At 49.7% G+C, this 18,063-nt stretch overlaps 1 protein-coding gene across 2 annotated transcripts in view; it reads right to left on the reverse strand.

Annotated features, from left to right (window-relative positions):
* The window catches only part of ARNTL (aryl hydrocarbon receptor nuclear translocator-like), a 92,529-nt gene that overhangs the window by 12,025 nt on the left and 62,441 nt on the right, over nucleotides 1-18,063 (reverse strand). The window contains exons 4-14 of one of the 2 annotated variants that reach the window (XM_012725610.1): nucleotides 16,975-17,099; nucleotides 16,218-16,364; nucleotides 15,692-15,712; nucleotides 13,967-14,005; nucleotides 13,626-13,667; nucleotides 12,286-12,443; nucleotides 10,574-10,653; nucleotides 6,805-6,897; nucleotides 5,631-5,748; nucleotides 3,024-3,173; nucleotides 798-1,044 (exon numbers count right to left, since the gene is read on the reverse strand). In XM_012725610.1, coding sequence (XP_012581064.1) covers nucleotides 798-1,044; nucleotides 3,024-3,173; nucleotides 5,631-5,748; nucleotides 6,805-6,897; nucleotides 10,574-10,653; nucleotides 12,286-12,443; nucleotides 13,626-13,667; nucleotides 13,967-14,005; nucleotides 15,692-15,712; nucleotides 16,218-16,357 — 1,088 coding nt within the window. In that variant the 5' untranslated portion in view covers nucleotides 16,358-16,364; nucleotides 16,975-17,099. The remainder of the gene's footprint in view (nucleotides 1-797; nucleotides 1,045-3,023; nucleotides 3,174-5,630; nucleotides 5,749-6,804; nucleotides 6,898-10,573; nucleotides 10,654-12,285; nucleotides 12,444-13,625; nucleotides 13,668-13,966; nucleotides 14,006-15,691; nucleotides 15,713-16,217; nucleotides 16,365-16,974; nucleotides 17,100-18,063) is intronic. The other variant, XM_012725611.1, reaches the window with a different exon arrangement.

Here is an 18,063-nt window from a genome sequence, read left to right on the forward strand (position 1 = left end):
CAAAGATCTAAACTGTAGTGCAGAGCCTCTCCATCTCCCTGCCCACCAGACACCTTGTGGCTTAACAGCGGGGCTCAAGGACCTTGAAAAGCAGGTGTCTCCAGCACTTAGTTACTACTTTTAGTACCCAGAAAATTATTACTCTGTGAAAGATCTTCAGGAGGCAGTGCTGAGCCGCAGCAAGCTTGGGACATCAAAGATCTGAGCCCAAGTCAACTACCAATTACTTGTGAATCCTAAAGAGGTCAGCTTTTCGGCTGGGTCTCTGTTTCTATTAATATTACATAAAAACTGAGACTGAGTTAGATCAGTTTTGTCCAAGAGGACTTTCTGGATGTAGAAATGATCTTTACCTGTGCCCTTAGCTACATGTGGCTACCGAGTACCTGACATGTGGTTGATGAATATGAAAAATCAAACTTTTAATTCTAGTTTAATTAAATTCAAATCCAAATTGCCACATGAGGTTACCATACCCCGTGACACTGTGTTAGGTAATTCAGCACTTGTGAATCTTTTCCAAATCCTACACTGTAAGATTCGGTAATTAATGGCCCTGAACATTCCACAGTTTCAGAGTGCAAACTCTACCTACTGTTTTCCTCTTTCCATGGACGTCACTCCCCCTAACTTTCAACACGCCAAAGAATGACACAGAAAACCTAGTGGGCCACATCTTTCATCAAGCCCTCACTTCCTTCTCTCAAGAAAGCCAACTGGTGGCCTGTGCATTCTCTGCCTTACTCGGGCTGACAAGTCCTCTATTATCACGTTCAAGGGTGATCCGTGACTCTCACCTCTGGTCTACAAAAACAAACTTCCCATCGATGGCGTGCCGAGAAACATATTCCATCGACTTCACCCTGATCTCCCCGTTCACTGGCTGTGGAACCACGTGAGAATGCAGCCGACCAATGGCGACGAGGCAGCTGAGGTTGCAGCCCTCGTTGTCTGGCTCGTTGTCTTCGTCTAGTCCCATCTTTGTGGGTGGCCAGCTTTTCAGATAGCCTGTGCTGTGGATTGTGCAGAAGCTTTTACGATCCGCTAGAAAACAGAAGCCGCTGGTGAGTGCCAGTGTGGCTGAGGCATGAGGCACAGGTAGCCCAGGAGGGGTCGGAAATCAAAGTATAGAAGGACACAGTCTCCCTGATCCAGATACAGGCATCCAGGGAGAGAAGGCAACTAGATGTGGCACCAGCCTCCCTGACAAACAAGAGTCTGCATGGCTGCGGCCCCAGGGGCAGAAATACAAAGGCAGGCCAGGGCAGCTGTGAAGGAGCTCAGGTCATTTGCTAGCAAACGTGCCCATCTTTGCAGGTAGGAGATGGAAAACTTCCCAAGGTATGGAAGTGGGGAAACAGTAAAACCACATTTTGGCTAGGCGCTGTAGGAGCAGAGTGATGGGCCATGTGAAGACAGTGGAGGCAGGAGGAGGACCACACCGTGGTCCACACTGCGCAGGCCGCTGAGGATAGGGTACAAGGGAGGCCGCCGGGGGAAGGCCCGGGCCCATCTGTTGGACACAGCATGAACTTCAAAATATTTGGTTCTAAAAAGAAAGTGAGGATGACACCAACTTCTTTACACCAGAGCTATTGCTGCTACAACTAATGACTCAGTGAACAGTTTTAGAGGGGATTTTTTCCCCCCAAGATTTATTTACACATACAGAACTGGGGTACAGGCCAGAGGTGCAGGGGAGGTGAGAGGATTCAACAGAGACAGAGTGGGGAGCAGAACAGGCAGATCAACAAAGTACTGGGAGAGAGGAGAGAGCATGTCAGACATGCCTTTGTGGAATTCAGTCTCCAGGGTACAAGAAGGCAGGAGGCGGCCTGAGGGTGGGAGTGGCTGACACTGCTGCCAGGAGGAGCTGGAGAAGCGGGCAGAGCTTCCACCCGGAGTGACAGGCTGTCCAGAGGCTTGTAGACAAAGAGCTTTCAGGCCTCGAAGGGCTCAGCAATGCTCACATGCACTGACCAGAGGCATGGCTGGGCTGAGGGCGGCAGTCACGTTAAAGATGTTCAAGTTTTCTTCAAGCACAATGGGAAAACCTGAAGGGGTTGGTCAGGTTTTCCTGCCACCTGCTCCATCCATAGACGATGCCATCCCTGCATCAGACTGAGAGAGCTGAGGGCAGCCTGGATCTTGTGACTGGTGAACATGGAGACATGTGACAACGATTCATATACCTTCTGCAGAAACAATTCAGTGTGTCAAGACTTCCTGTAACTGACCAGCTGGGGGGCAGGGTATGAAAGGTGTGAAAGGGGGTGAGGGATGTAAGGTGTGCACATCTGGGTGGAGGCTGGAGCCTTTTACACTCAAGCAGCCGCTCAGGTGGTTACTGCTACAGGCATCATGTGTGAGAAGCCCCTCAATATCGGTGCAGGTAGATTTAGTGAGTTGTTCACTTATGGATCTGGAGTTCAGAGAGAAACCTGGGCTAGGAACATCAACTTGGACTGTGGCAGCATGTAAATGGCCCTTAAAGTTAAGCGAAGGGATGGCATCGTCTATGGATGGAGCAGGTGGCAGAGCTGCTGGGACGGAAGCAGGAGAGAGCGGAGGAACCAGCGGGACTGTCCCGAAGAGAAGTGGCAGAGGATGAGGGCAATAAGAGGGGTGTGGCCCCTGGCCTCCAGGGGAGAGAATGCTTCAAGGTGGGGAAAAATAAAGTGACCATCACCCTCAGCCACCTGGAGGTCAAAGTGACTTGAGTAATTGTGGTGCACTGGTGTGCGCCGGGAAGCGGCCCCAAGCTGGGATTGTGGCTGACAGTATTCTTTCCCAACCACATTACAACACTCAGAATTTAGAGAAGGCTCTTCCCCTGAGACAACCAAGCAGGGCTCCCCCAATGTCCTACCTCTAGGGGAAGGGAGAGGGTAGAGAGAGTCCTGACAACTGTCCTGAGGCCTGCCGCTCTGACTGGCCAGGAGCCGCTGACGCAGCTGTGGACAGTCCTGTGAAAAACACACCTGACCTGAAATCGGGTTTGGAAGAACTGTTGAAATGGTTACCTTTTTTCTTTGAGCAGGTAGAGGGGAAATCCTTGTCTTCAACCTTTACTGAAGGCCTGTTACACTTCATCCTACAGAAGAAAGAACGTCGTGCTCCAGAACATAATCGAGATGGCCCAGGGGTTATATCTGTTTTAACTGGAAGTCCAGCTGCAAATCAACACACAAAACGTGATAAACTGAGAGTCGTGCTAGGTGTCAGGAGGGGGAGTGTGACCTTGAACAAAGTCTTTTCTTTCTGCCTCACAGTTCTATAGTGATGACATGAAAATGACACTTTTCAGCTTAGGGAGTAAAGATGTGCTGTGGACAGGTGTGCTGACGGCATGGAAATATTTACAGGCCAGGTAGACTGCAGCTACCGGATGAGCAGATGAGGCGCTCTGGGGTAGAAAAACACAGGGCCTCCGTCCAGCAGCAGTGACGGGGAGGAGGGGAAAGGAAGCTCATCGCGAGAAGACCAGTGGTGCCACAGGAGCTGTCTCACTGACTAGCACCAACCAAAAGGCCGAGGTGTCTGTGCTGCCCGCAGGATGAACCTGGGCTGGGTGACAGGGCGGGTGTGACGTGGGCACAGGCGGAAGCAGGACTGCCTGGCATCCTCAAATCCGGCTGCAGGCCAGAACCCCCCAATGTGTCAACATGCAGCTTCTGGATGTCATCTTAGACCTCTGCGCCCAGTGCAGCTCCGGCCCTGGCTGTAGCCTCTCCTGTGAGTGCTGTGGCGGACAGCGAACACAGCAGGGCTCCCGACTGCACAGAAAGGCTGTTAAGGACGTCACTCATGTGAGCATTAGCCTGCTGCAACAGCATGTGGATGTCGCAGCTACGTCACACACAGTATTAAAATTAACTTTACATTTATCTTTAATTTAATGTGACTACCAGACTACTGAAGGTCACATGTAGCTCCTGTGTGTGGTTCGCATTACGCTCCCACTGAACTGTGCTGTTCTAGACCAACTGAATTAGTATCTGAAAGAACAGTAGGGCCATTTACCTCAGAGAATCATGGGCCACTTGTCAATGCATAACGCAGGGCGAAGGCTCCTGCCTGGGGCACAAGCACCCCATTGCCCACCACAGAAGCAACTGTCAGAAAGTGGCTGCTGCTCAGGGCCCGGGTCTCACCTCCCCAGGTCCCCTCAGAACACCCACCCAGCTCAGAACCCCTCCCTTGGTCCCCATGGGAGACAACCTTGGTGGTCCAGCCTTCCCGCTCCTCCCTGAAAGTTCAGCTGCAACAGCACCATGCAGGCCACTCCTCTGCCCCCGTCCACAAATGTCCTGCCTTCATCACCCAGCAAACAGTAATTCATCTTTGCAAACCCTCCTCGGCTGTCATCAGCTCGGTGATGCCGTCCCCACACCCACATGAGAATTAGTCATCGTGCTCTATGCCTGCTACTATTTCTATGGCTGTGCCTATTATAAGGATGCTGTCTCGTCTCCCTGACTGTATAGGGCCTTACAGCAAGATCCCAATTCCATTCATCTTCCCTTCTCAGGTCCTTAAAAAATGGCAAGACCAGACTGTGAAGGGCAACAGGAACCAGGGACCGTGCTGTGCTTCGGGGAAGAGGAGAACCTAGCCGAAGAGAGTGGCCAGAGCATCCTCTGCTGGGCTTCCCTCCAGAGATGCTCATGCAGCCCAGGGCTGCCTGCACAGCACTGGGTGAGTACCAGCACGGCTGCTGTGCTCGCTGTGTGCTGGGGACTGTCCCACCTGCTCACTGTACACCAGCACATTTAATCCCCACCATAACACAGCAGAACAAGTACTATTCTGTAGGTATGGAAGCCGAGGTTCAGAGGCTAAGTGACTCGCTCAAGGTCACACGGCTGGTAAATGATGCAGCCGAGACTCGAGCCTAGCAGTCTGGCCTGAGAGTCCACTCTCAACTGCTGGTGTGCTATCAACTTTTTTTTTTCCTAAAGATTCATTTATTTCTGCATATAGGACTGGGGTGCAGGCCAGAGGTGCAGGGGCGGTGAGAGGATTCACCAGAGACAGAGTGGGGAGCAGAGCAGGCAGATCAATGAAGTACACTGCTGAGGGGAGCAGCGGGCGGGTCAGGAGAGATCTGCTGCGCCATGTGGGTCACCTCCGGGGCAGGAAGTGGCTGTGGCCAGCTTGCAGTGCTGCGTCCTAACTGGTTGTGCCACCAGGGAGGGCCAGCACTATCACCACTATGGCCTGAGCTCGATCCCCAACCACGGAGCTGATGCACATGGTGCAGCAGACCTCTCCTGTCTCACCCAGTGCTCCCCACGCTGTCTCTGGTGAATCCTCTCGCCCCCTGCACCTCTGGCCTATACCCCAGTTCTTCTATGCATAAATAAATAGATAAAAATATAATAAAAAAATAAAGTAGCTGTTTTCCTTAATGAATTTGGACAATGAATTTTTTTCTGCTTTTTGTAAAAACAAAAATGAACACGAGGAATAGTCATAATCCCATTCAGCCTAAAAAAAGCACCCGTGACCCTACCCCAGGGGAAGGGCAGTGCTCTGGGCATCCAGAGGTGGGGCCACCCCCGGCTCCGAGCCCGGCTCAGCGCGGAGCTGCTGCTGCTGAGGGAGCCCAGGAGCCTCTCCCCACTCACTTTTTGCGTCGATGAGCCGCTCCCGGGGTGCGGTGTCGGAGGAGGAGAGCTGCTCCTTGACTTTGGCAATATCTTTAGGATGCAGGTAATCAAACAGACTCTGACCAATCAGGTCATTCTGTGGAAATGACATGCCAAAGGCAGGTCAACAGCGTGTGCAATATAAATTACCCAACAAGCGGTATGCTTTTACGCACGAGCGTCAGCTACGTCACAAGTGAACATGTGCCGCACGCAGTCACTTGGCCGAGGCAGGCAGTGAGGCAAAGGGGGGTTCGTGAGTGGCTGCGGTGTGCAAGGCAGAAATCTCTCAGCTGCGTATACTGTGTCTTCTTTCTGACACCTACAAATACCCTGCTAAGACCTCACAGGACGACTGCTGGGAGTGGGCTGACGGCTCTGTCCATCCCCTCTGCTCTTAAGCAAGGTGGGCCCCAGTGCATGCTGGGCGGCCTGATCTGGCAGCAGAGATAACTTTATTTCAAGACTAGAAAGAGCACCAACACTTAGGAAACATTAAGTCTGCATAGATTTGAATTTACATAAATGTTGTTTTGATTCTTTGGTTCTTCTGCATTCCAGATTCTAGGCAAACACCAGCAAGCATGTGAATTAGTGAATGAATAAATGAGTCAAAACTCTGGGCCGTAACAAGTGAAAGCTCTGTTCTTACAGGTTTCATTAATGTTTATCTTATCTGAGCTCACATACAATCAAAGACATGGATCATTACAACTCTATTTCATAGGAAGTCAAGATTCAACAGGGCCGGTAAGTGACACATCAGCGCGAGCACACTATGGGCGGGTTCCCAGTTCTTACTTTCTGTTATTACTTTGTCTGCGTACCTTTCCCTCCTCGTGAGGTAGGCCCTCCCCCTTAGCTGTGGGGTATTTTGCCCCAACCCTCCCCCTTAGCTGTGGGGTACTTTGCAGTCATAAGAAAGCTACAGAGCCAACTTTCCAGAGGGGGAGATGGAAAACATTAAAGGAACTTTTCACATTTAAGTCTACTTCTCTGTAGAGAATTTTCTGAGAGACGAGTGGGTTGGGGAAACAATGTGAACCTTTCACGTGTGGCTGGCCTACCACAGTTAATCTGAAAAGTGGGGCATAGTGTGCAAAGTTTCAGTGGCTGTGAGGCTGTCTACCAGTGACAGGAGCGTGAGCAGTACCTGGCTGTAGTTGAGGATCTTGAAGACGGACTCTGACACAAAGAGAATCTTCCCTCGGTCACATCCAACGACAAACAAAAATCCATCTGCCGCCTAATCAGGAGAAACAGATAATCAGATACCATCCTCAGGAGCCGTGACTGATAATCATTCTGGTAGATGATTTAGATGTGCTTTCTAAATATCTCAAACACATTCTGGCCTGTCCTCACTGACAGTCTCACAAGTACCCTTAGAGTAAGTGGGAGCAGAGTCTCCCCAGGGCAGATCCACACCTATCACCTACTGATACAGGGGTATATTCAATAAACAAGTTTGCTTTCAAAGCAGAATTCAGCTGATTGCATGAAGGTGCAGGGAAATGATGTTTTATTTCTTTAATTATAAAATGATATAGAATCTGAGGTTGTAAGGAAACTTTAAAACCAGAGTTTCCTCTCCAGCGTCTTGGCCACCTTCTACCTGCAGCTTGAACACCAGCATTTACAGGGAGCCCTGCAGAACACTGCCTTTCAACATTTTAAGTGATCTTTCCTCCTTTTTGTTAAGGCAGATGCTCTGGAGTGGGGCTGGGTCCCTGAGACTGTCTTCGCCCCACCCCACCTCAGAATGACTCCAGTGTTCACAGGTTGAGGACTACTCGTGTTATCCCTTGACTCGGGGTTGGGCTGTCTGCATCCCATGAGTTGGGAAAGGCACAGTAACATTTTCAAGAACTGTTTTCCCTCTTCTTCACTTTTAAATGCAGGTGTTTACTAGATGGACTGGAGCACATAAATCTCAAAACCAGAGCACTCAGGCTGTTTGTGATGTGTGTGTGACGCCTACTCATGAATTGCCAGATAGGCAACCATGAACTGGGGTCTTCCCAGTGACGGGGAACAGCCCCCCCCCCACATGCTTGTTTATGCTGGTGCTCTAATACACAATATCCTGCTTTATTCACTAGTCTTCACTCTGTTCTTTGGATGCATCTAAAGGGCCTTTGGGATATATTTTAATTCAGAGAACTGGGAAATGAATTCATGTGTCAGAAGGTCACTGCAAATCGGTACATCCACCTGTGCTAGGAAGAAGAGGTGGGATGGAGAGTGGAATCACCACTCCGGGTCACCCTGGCGGAAGGGAGCTGGGAGGATCCTTTCCTAGTTATGCCTCGAAGCTGGCCCTGGGGCAAGGCCTGACAGTGAGGGGGAGCCACTTTTCCAAGCACCATCTGCTGGAAGCCTCATTCTGTCAAAAACTAGGGTATTAATAACTTACTCATTTGCCTTGCAGACAATCTTCTAACAAGGGAAATGTTTGGAGGCTTTTCATTGACAAAGTGACGTGGCACAAAAGGTGCCTGGGACAAAGGTGACTGTGACATTCTGGAGGAAATGCACGACAGGCCTGGAACAATGACACAGTGCAGTGGATTTCACACACCACAGAGGAGAGAGTAGGTACCAGAGGTTGGCGAATACTGTCAGTACAGGGTACTGAAAGCTTTCTGGCTGGGCTTCCCACGGGCAGATGAACACTGCTGGTGAAGCTGGGGTGAGGGACACCCGAGGAGCAGAGGTGTGAGAACACCAGCATGCCCCGGGGTCACAGTGTGAGCAGAACTGACTCCCTCCCGAGGGGGACACAGGGACCCAGAAGGGTCTACCTAGGTTCTAAGACATAGGGAAATCGAATATTTAGACATTATAAAGCAGTCAGGATGACTGTTCCCCTGACACACCATCTATTACAATATATCAAATCATCAGTATGGTAATTCAGGACTGGCTACAAAATTTGTAGGACCAAATACAAAATGAAAATGCTGGGACTTGGGTTCTGATAATGTGACTTTTGAGCTGGTGACAGCAATTAGCTGGCTAAGTCACAAGAAGCCCATGTAGCTGGCTGGCCTGGGTGGCACTCCAGGGATGATGCACACACAGCTCTTCACTTCAGCAAGTCCTCCCTGAGAATAAGGGCACCTCTGTGAAAAAGGATGGAGAGGGAGGGCAGAGCGGGGCCTCAACAGCTGTGCCCCGAGAATGGCAGCATCAGTAACTCGCTGGCAGGCCTCGGGCCACGGTGCGCTGGTTAGTGACTGGCTGTTCCTATATAAGTGCTCAACAGTGCCCAGGTTAGTGAGTAGATGACGAGACACTCAGAGGCATGCCCATCAGGCCTGTAGGCCACACGAAGCTCTGAGGACTTGCTAACGACAAGCTGGGGTCTAGGACAATTCGATAAACAGAACTGGGCGGATACAAAGAGAAGTTAAAAATAATTCACAATAATGTATGTTGGGAAGGGCCAGCATTACAGCTATCCCAGATGTGGTGCCCACCAATCGGCTGTTGAGAGAGGGAGGCACCAGTCAACCCCAGGCCTCGGAGACCACAGTGGAGGTTCCGCATTGTGGGCACCCCCTCTGTAGGAAGCCTAGCACACAGATTAGTTCTGGGAAGTGTGTTGCAAATGCTGTTCGGGGCTGATTCCACCACCGTTTCTCTTTTGCCTACCACTATTATGGGAGCTGGAAAATTGGACTAGCTGGTCCATGACTTGCAGCTAAGAGTGACAGTTTCTGAATAAGCTGAAGCCCACTACCTGGCTTCCAGGAATCAAGCGTTTCCTGATCAAAAGGACCACTGGCCTCCTCCGGCTTCCCCGCCACTTTAATCTCGCTAGTCGGCTGTCAGATCTGGCACAGCCCTTCACCCCATGGAGGAGAGGAGCCACACGCTGTGTGCGGTGTGAGAACACATGAAGAGCATGGTTCCTGCTGACTATGGAGCCACGCCCCAACCCCTATCTGGCCATACTTGTCCCAGTCTTCTAGGCGGTAGGAGAAACAAAACCTTATTTATTCATCAGGTCTCTGTTCTTGCAGCTAGATGTTTTCCAATTAATAAAGCATGTCACAGGGACTGGGCAGGAATCCTAGAGTGACCAGGTCAGACTCAGAGGTACCCCATAGCAAGGTTGAGGCTGAAAATGGGTAGTGATGATGCTGGCTTCCCTCCACCCTGGGGCTTTGCAGACTTCTGCTCAAAGATGGGTGCCAAGATGGTATGAGGGGCTCAGCAATCCAAGTCAGCTCTAGCTGGGGTGAGATAGGGCAGGTTCTATTTTTCTTTTAGTTCTATTTTTCTTTTTATAATTTGCAAGAGGACCTGTTACTGAATCCAGTTCTCTCTCCCCCTTCAATTTGCAAGTGAATCTCATGCTCCCTGGGAACAGACCTGCTTCTGCATAGACGCCAGGCTCCGTGTGCCACCCAAGTGCCTCCCTGCAGGGACTGGCAAGACAAATTGAGCACTGCAGTCAGGCAGTGAAAGCATCACCTCCTCCATCTACTTTCCTCTTTAGGCCCCGATGTTTTTAGGAGCTTCCTTGTTTTGATGAAATTTTGGTATAAAGATTCAGGAGGAGGCTTCTGAGCTAGTGCTTGAGTGAGGGTAAGAGAGATTTCCAACTGTTAAGCAGTTTCAGTCCTTTTCTAACCATCATTTGGGAACTTATTACCTCCTATTTGAAACAAAATTCTGCCTGATTGAAAAAAAAAAAAATCAGTAGCATAGAGCTTCAACGTGTGCCGATTCCAGACTTCTTTCTGAGAGGAGAAGGTGGTCGGGGAAGGAACGGGAGGTCTCTCTACACAGGAGATAAAGGGGGAGATCTGAGAAAGTAGCCCAGGAGTTGAGCATTCAGCCATCCAATTCCCACATGCTAGAGCTCTGAAATCTGCAAGACTAAATGTGTAAAAGTAAGCAGTTCCACATACCCTGAGAATGAGGTGTTTCAGCTCATCATCTGACAGAAAAGTTGGTTTGTAGTTTGCTTCTGTGTATGGATTGGTGGCACCTCATGGGAAAAAAAAGAAAATAGGTGTATTTTATGTTCAAGGTCATTGTCGTTCCACGGATTGCTTCAGACCTTCTTCTACCTGAGGGATTTTATTTCATCCTCTTTTTCACTGAGACAGGATTATTAGCTCAGGCTTTGGACAGACTCTAGCAATGCCAAAGAGAATTCCATTGAAAAAAGAATACTGTTGCCCACAGAAGATTTAACAAGCTTGCTTTTGTCATGATTGTGAAAATCAAGAGATAATAGAAGGAAGCACAAAATCTGCTCCTAAGAGGTGGCGGCTCTTGAAGCAAGCTGGCTCCCAGGACGACCCCTCTGCCCAAGACCTACCGTGAGTGGACTGCCTAGTTGGCCATCAAACCACCACTGTACATATTCCTGGGAAGTCATCCTGTTTGCCAGGTCCCTGAGTAAATTTCACCTCATCCAGGGCACTGACCATGAGTCCCTCTTCTCAGGGAGCTTGGCAACCCTGAGAAATGCACTGCTTCCATAACGCAACTCAGGCTCCTCCACCCAAGTGAGGACTCACGTTCAAACAGCAGTCAATCTAGCCTCATTCAGGAGAATGGTGACTTACAGAGAAATGCCTGCAGTAAACCACCTGGAATCTGCGGAACGATTAGCAGAATGGCAAAGACATAAGAGAGCTGCGACAACTGCCAAACACTGTGGGCCGGAGTAATCAGACGTGTCTGAGAAGTCCACATCAACTGCCAAGGTGCTGCTACCCCTTTAAGTCAACTCGAGCTTGACCTCTCTCCTATCCAACTTAATAGAAATTAGTTTATAATGATTTACTCTCTATCCTTTTCACTAATACGAATGTTTAAATACCATTTTCCAAGGGATACATTTTAAATGATAAAAAGCTAGACAAAACCAACTACAACTTCTTTCTGGAAGATCTGCAGGAACATAAAGATGCAACTCTTAAACCAGGCAGGTCAGAAATCTGATTAAGTGCCCACTTTCCAGTGTCCTCAAAGAAGTCTCAGATTTATGGAAAATTCCAGGAATGGCATTCACTACAATGGCTGGCCTGTTTCAGATTTCTCCTTCGATTTCGACAAGTCACTTCCACATTTCTGCCTGTTTTCTCACCCTCCCCACACTCAGAAAAGGAAAATACACCTCCCTCATAAAGAGTCAATCTAGTTTGGGAAAATTTCAGGAAGATGAAAATATCATCCCGTTCATTCCTGACAATAAATGCGGCAAGATCCATCAACCAGTGACTCATTCCTCAAAGGAAGCAAGATGAATTTGCCTCTTAGAAACTGAAAGTGACTTTTCTGTGTCACTAAGTGCACCCACATTTCTGATGTGTGGGGGTCAGCGACACAACCAGGACAGGACACCAGCGGCGTCCCCTGGTCTGTGCGCAGCCCGACCACCTGCACGCCAGGACGCCGCTCCGCCCTGGGACGAGCAGGACTGCAGGACCCCACCTGCTGCTGCGTGACGCAGCCGCCCACCAGCACCCCATGAACACTGAACACAGAGGCACAGTCCCTGAAATCCCGTATTCCGTAATGAACACGCTTTCGGGATTCAGGTGCCTTCCAGGTGAGGGTGGTAACATGTAGGCATGGGCGTGACGGACAGGAAAGTCCAGGATCTCACCTCGTAATGTTTTCATGTGCTGAACAGCCATCCTCAGCACAGTGAGTTTATCTAACTTCCTGGACATTGCGTTGCACGTGGGAACCAAGGAAGCCAATTCATCAATGAAGCTGTTCATTTTATCCCGACGCCTCTTTTCGATCTGACTGTGAGCTTCCCTGAATGATATGAAAAATTACCTCCATGAAATGTAACTGAGCATCCAGGAAAACAAAAACCAGTTGTAACTGTTTTCAGTATCCACCTGACAAGGCAAATTTAGAATCTGCGGAATGTTTCAAGCTAGCCCTCCTTAGGAACATCACCAAAACGTGGTCTCCCCACTAAGTCAGTACGCGCTAAGTCAGTACGTGTTTGTTCTAATGCTTACTTCTAGAACTAAGGGGGACTGTTAACAAACACTGTCTTTTCAGATACACTGAACTATTAATTTTTCAATTTTTCCTTCTCCTCTCAGCCTCTATGAAGCTTGAAGATGGAGGCAGAAGGGAGGAGGGAGAGAAGGCTTCCAAAACTGTCCAGAGTAGCTCTCAACGTGGGTCCCACAGTGCTTGGTCTCTGAGATTTGAAGGGGCCCGCTGGATGGCTTGTCAGACCCTCACTGGGTCACCAGATAACTAATGCTGCCATTCTTGGCTCAACTGAGACCCACCCAGGTAGAACAGATGCTACATCCTCAGACTATCATCTTTCTCCTCCCTGGAGTTGACATCCTCAGAAGCTCACACTCACTCCCTGACAGGTTTGCACCTGCTGGTTGTGACTGTCCCCCTAAAGAGGTGTGTGAGCAGAGGAAATGCGGCAGCTGCCACTGTTGTGGCAACTACCACAGGGTGTCTGGCTGTCACTGCTCTGAGAGGGCAAAAGCTAGCAGTCTCAGTTGAGCCGGATACTGCAGCCACGGGTCCTGTCGTGACAGAGCCTCGGGCTCCGGAGCTAACAGCAGGAGAGCGGAGCACCACATGAGAAGGGGCCAGCTAGCGTGGCTGGAGGCTCAAGTCAGAGAACCTACTCCTGGGAGCAGCTCCCACCCCAGCTCTGGCCCCAAGTGCAATCTGCAGTACAACACGGGATCCTTTCCGCAGCCAGCCCAGAAAATGAATCACTGGTCAGATGTTTTTTGGAGTCTGGAAGGAGCTACGTGATGATGGCTTGGGAGAAACTTTAACCTTGATTTATGTCCTGCTACCTCCAAAGTCCCCTTCTGGTTAAATGTGCTTAGAGAGTGAGGCATGCAGGCCAACGCAGCCTGGCAAGAGGGAAGGGCAGAAGCCCCACGGTCACAGCATCTGTGACTGCACCAGCCAAGGGAGAACAGCAGAACGAGGGGCCAATCATACCTGGCATTTTTGATCCTTCCTTGGTGCTCTGTGTATTCTAACCTAGAAAAAAACAAAACAAAAAAAGTCAAAAGATGGAAGCACAACCCCCAGAAAGGCACAGTAAAGTCATGCACCTGTCTCCTTCCCTCTGAACCCTTTCATATCTCTACAACATCCAGGGTTTTTGCTACAAGCTACATTGGGGACTGGGGTCACAGGAGACAGCCTTGAGCCTGTGGCCTTCTGGCTTTCCCCCACTCGGTGACAAGGGTGGAACCTGCACAAGCAGGGGAACGTGTAATTATGCAAAGAACAGGGCTGCGAGGACACTGAGGCTCAGGTCACGGGGTTCACGATACCTGCCATGAGGGTCCTCTTTGTCTGTGTCCATACTCTCTCTGAAAAAGCAACAGAGAACGCGACTATTACTAGGCTGTTAATAAAGACATACAAAACACCTTACTAGAATATAGAAGGCTCTCTCGTTTATCCAGAAATCAGCAAATCAGAAAGCTCAAATCGCCAGTATGATTGATGGATAGCAATCAAACAAAACAACTTGAACCACCTATAAAACCCAGACTGGTTTCCCAGCTCATCAAACAAAAGTTACCTATCATGTTACTAGTGCTTGTATGTTAATATTTTACCATATTTTGATTGTCTGGAAATTGGTAATAGCAAATAAGGAAACCTCTTAAAGTATCCAAACAACTAGATCATGACCCCTATCATTCTGGATAAATGGAGTTTATTCATTCTGAAAACTTATCTAGCATCAAATACATGTGTACATACTTATATATCTGGTGTGGGAGGGGGTGGAGTGAGGAGAGGGAATCTAATTACCAACAAGACATACTGAGCAGAGCTACGAGCCACTGTTCGCAGGCACTGCCACCAACATTCTGTTCTCAGTGAGGCAGGATATCCTGGGCCCCAAGGACTGGGCAGAAGGGAGGGCAGGCTGTGGTATAGAAGCTGTCTGGCTGCAGGGTCTCGGGGAGCAGTAAGAATCTGCCTCCCTTGCAGAGACCTTACAATCTAATTTCATGGCACTTCGTGGTTCAGAAGAAAATAGACTGAAATCCTCAGAGGCAGGAGTCGCAAATTCATCCAGGGTCAGCTCACTCCCTTCACCAACCGTAAATGTGCCAGGAGGCACTGATGGCCACTTGGCCTTTCTCCTTTATCCTTTAGAAAGGGCAAGGAGGATGACGGCCCCTCAGGCAATGTCATCTTGGGACAATGGCCTCTGTTCTCAGGAACACTGAATCCCATCATGGGTATTCTGGGACACTGGTTTCCAGCCTGGGGCCCCTTCATTTCCTCATAAGCAGAGGTTTTGCTAGTTACTCCTGAAATTCAGAGGAAGTCATACAGGCCACATGGAAAAATGAACCACCTCTCCAGCCCTGCTTTGGCCAGACTTGGATCTGCTTCTTAGGAGGCCAAGTTGATCATTTCAGGCACTGAGGAGCTCTGCCTGGCAGTCAGCTATGACTATGTACGTTAGAATGATATACAGGGGAAAGACTATGGCTGTTTAATAAGGGTTCCATGAATTCCCGGAGATGAGCATATTGGGCCCATGTGAAACCTGAAGGCCTTGTGTGGTGACAAGGTTGCAAGCCACAGGTTTAGATAACAGAGGTCTTAGAACACATCACTGGCTGAATCAGCACTTGAAACAAGGGGGCCATGAAAAATATCTCCTGGTCTCCAGAAGATTACCCACTGGGTCCTCACCCCATTCTCCATCCCCTGGGCATTTGCTTTCTTAATTATCTGGGATAACTTACATATTTAATCATAGCATCTCCTAGTGGGCATCTGACCTCCAGCCACTGTGCTCCCCAAATTCGACCTGTGAACTTCAGCAGAAAGGACATCTGCTGTACAGGGGTACCTCTTTGGAGATGTTTCCTCATTAAACAAAAGAAAATGTCTTAAATGGACATTCGGGTAAGACTCCAGACAGCTGCCTCAACAAAACAGAATGTGCCTTTGTTCTGCCCTGCCTAGTTCCCTGGGTGTCTGCACAGAGATGGAGGAGTTGACTGTAAGTGTGAAAATTTACTTACTCAAAAGAAAAGTCATCAAGTCTAAAAAGAAACAAAAATACTATTTAATATAACAGGTACATACTAATTTAAATAATGTTTAAGGACAACACAGGTGTTTTCCAGGATGACCTTGCTTTAACTCATTCCATAAACATTAATTAAGCAACTGGTGTCTTTCTCAGACAGAGACCCACAGGCAAAGCTCTTTTTGAAGCCGCTGAGATCATATCCCTCGATTTAGCCATCTGGCTCAAAGAAGCAAAGGCAGGCAAAGAAGGGGTACACAGAACTTTGCTCTAAGGGTGTCCTCTCGCCCCGGAAGAGGCACAACTTGAGGCCAGGACAGTAAACACCTTGGCAGTACTGGAAACCCCTCCTGTGTGTAACCTAGGGGGGTAGCTCAATCCAAAAGCCAACTGTGTGGCTTTCACCCCCAGCCCTTTCCATAAAGAGGACCCCTTCTCTCAAGAGAGAAGCTGACCCTGCGCGGCCCAACCCGTGCTGGCACAAAGCGAGCCAGAGGAGAGGCGCCCAGAGGCCTTACTGGTAGTCGGTGGAGCTGCCCTTCCTTTTGCGGTTGCAGTCCACGCTGCTGGTGCCGAGGGGGCTGGAGAGGAGGTCGGTGGCTCCCGGGGACATGAAATCACTAATAGTTGAAGAAATGTCCATTCTTTGGTCTGCCATTGGAGGTCTAGAATGGGTACAAGAGGGCACAGAGATGTCTTTATTTCAAAGTGGCAGAGGTACCTGGGAGCAGCATGGGGGTTTACCAACACACCGTTCACCCAGCCACTGTGCCAAGACACGCCGAGCCAAAGTGCACTGTCACCTTTAAGAGGCAGCGTGAGTGAAGCACACTCACCCGCTTCCTCTAGGTTCAGAGAAGCAGGGTGGCTCTTGCCAGATTCTGGCACTAGCGCAAGGGAGAAGCCCAGGGCTCAAGGCCCTAAGACTGCCAGCCCAGCGCACCTCCTGCTGAGGGGCTAAGTGCCCCAGAGGCTTTCTGACAGACCGCCCTAGTTTTAGTTCTCTCCTATCGCTATATCTGCTCAATGGAATAATGTGACTTACTTGGTAACTCTGACCTTTATAAGAACCCAAACCCCTATGTTCATGAGGACGTTCCTATCTAGGGCCCACACATAAGACTATTCCGTCCTCCCCCGTAGTTTCGTCGCCAGCATCCAATGCATGGAGAACCTCGCACAACGACATGAGGACATTGTAAATAAAATCGCAAAAACATTCTGAGACTTCACATTTTAAAGACGCTGGCTCAGGAAACAAGGCTGCCAAGTTACCTTGCGAGGGGCCCCAACAGCAAGCCACGGTGACGGGGCGTGCGCTGCCCACAGTCAGGGGTAGGCGCTGCACACGATGCTGCGACGGGCTGTCACTCCCTCCCTCTGGGCCCGCGTTTCCTCATCTGCCAAGCGAGAGGGGAGTGTGAGCTCATCTTCACCACCACTTCCCACAGATGAGTGAACCAGGCCTGCTGGTTAGGCATGCGCCAATGTTTCCCTTCACAGCCACTGCCGAGTAAGACGTCTTGGTGCTCATATATCCACGCGTATGAGCTATTCTCTCAGAATTGTTTCTAAAAGTAGGGCTGACAGGGACACACTGAAAGTACCTATCCCCAACAATAGCTGTTGTCAATCTGAAAGAGAGGAAAACAGAACCTCCTTGTTTTTTTACTTGTATTTTTTATTTTACATTTTAGAAGGACATGGTTATTAGGGGTAGGAGGGAGAGAGACACCTGTGTCGTCACAGGTGGGCAGCAGAGTTGCCTACTTGTATTTTTAAATCATGGCTGGGGTCCTGCTTCTAGGCCCTGCTGCCTCCTCTGTGCCTGCTCAGACACTGTTGGCACCATGTTGCTTTGAGCGAGGATGGACCTCCTAACTTGTCTTCCCCTGGGCATTGGAATCTGAGTGGAGAAAAGCACACAGCTGACTGGCTCACCTTCACCCCATGGCTTTCATCGAGGAGGTCCAGGCCTGCCCCGCAGCCATGCCACTCCTGCCTTCTCCTCTCTGCCACCCAGGGCTCACCCGAGACCTGCTGACTGGGAAATCCAATGCCTGTTTCCACTCCTACCCTAGCTGGCCTTCAGCACACCTGACAGAGCTGCTCTCTGCACTGTCTCCTGGCTGCTCCAGTGCCAGCTGCTCCTTTCTGACCTTACAGTGTCGGGTACTCCTCATCTCCCTCACTTCTATGTGATGGTCCCACAGACACCCCGGGGCCTGCTCTGTTTATACTCGCCGTCTGTAGATCAGACTAGTTTTGTTGCTTCCAATACTCTTCTCTACCACTGCAGCCCCCAGATTTACATATGGAGCACCCCTCACTCCAGACTTTTACATACCAACTCTTGACATCTCT

This window comes from Condylura cristata, unplaced genomic scaffold (assembly GCF_000260355.1).
Source record: "Condylura cristata isolate star-nosed mole 26May11 unplaced genomic scaffold, ConCri1.0 scaffold00015, whole genome shotgun sequence".
In the NCBI taxonomy this organism is placed as follows: domain Eukaryota; kingdom Metazoa; phylum Chordata; class Mammalia; order Eulipotyphla; family Talpidae; genus Condylura; species Condylura cristata.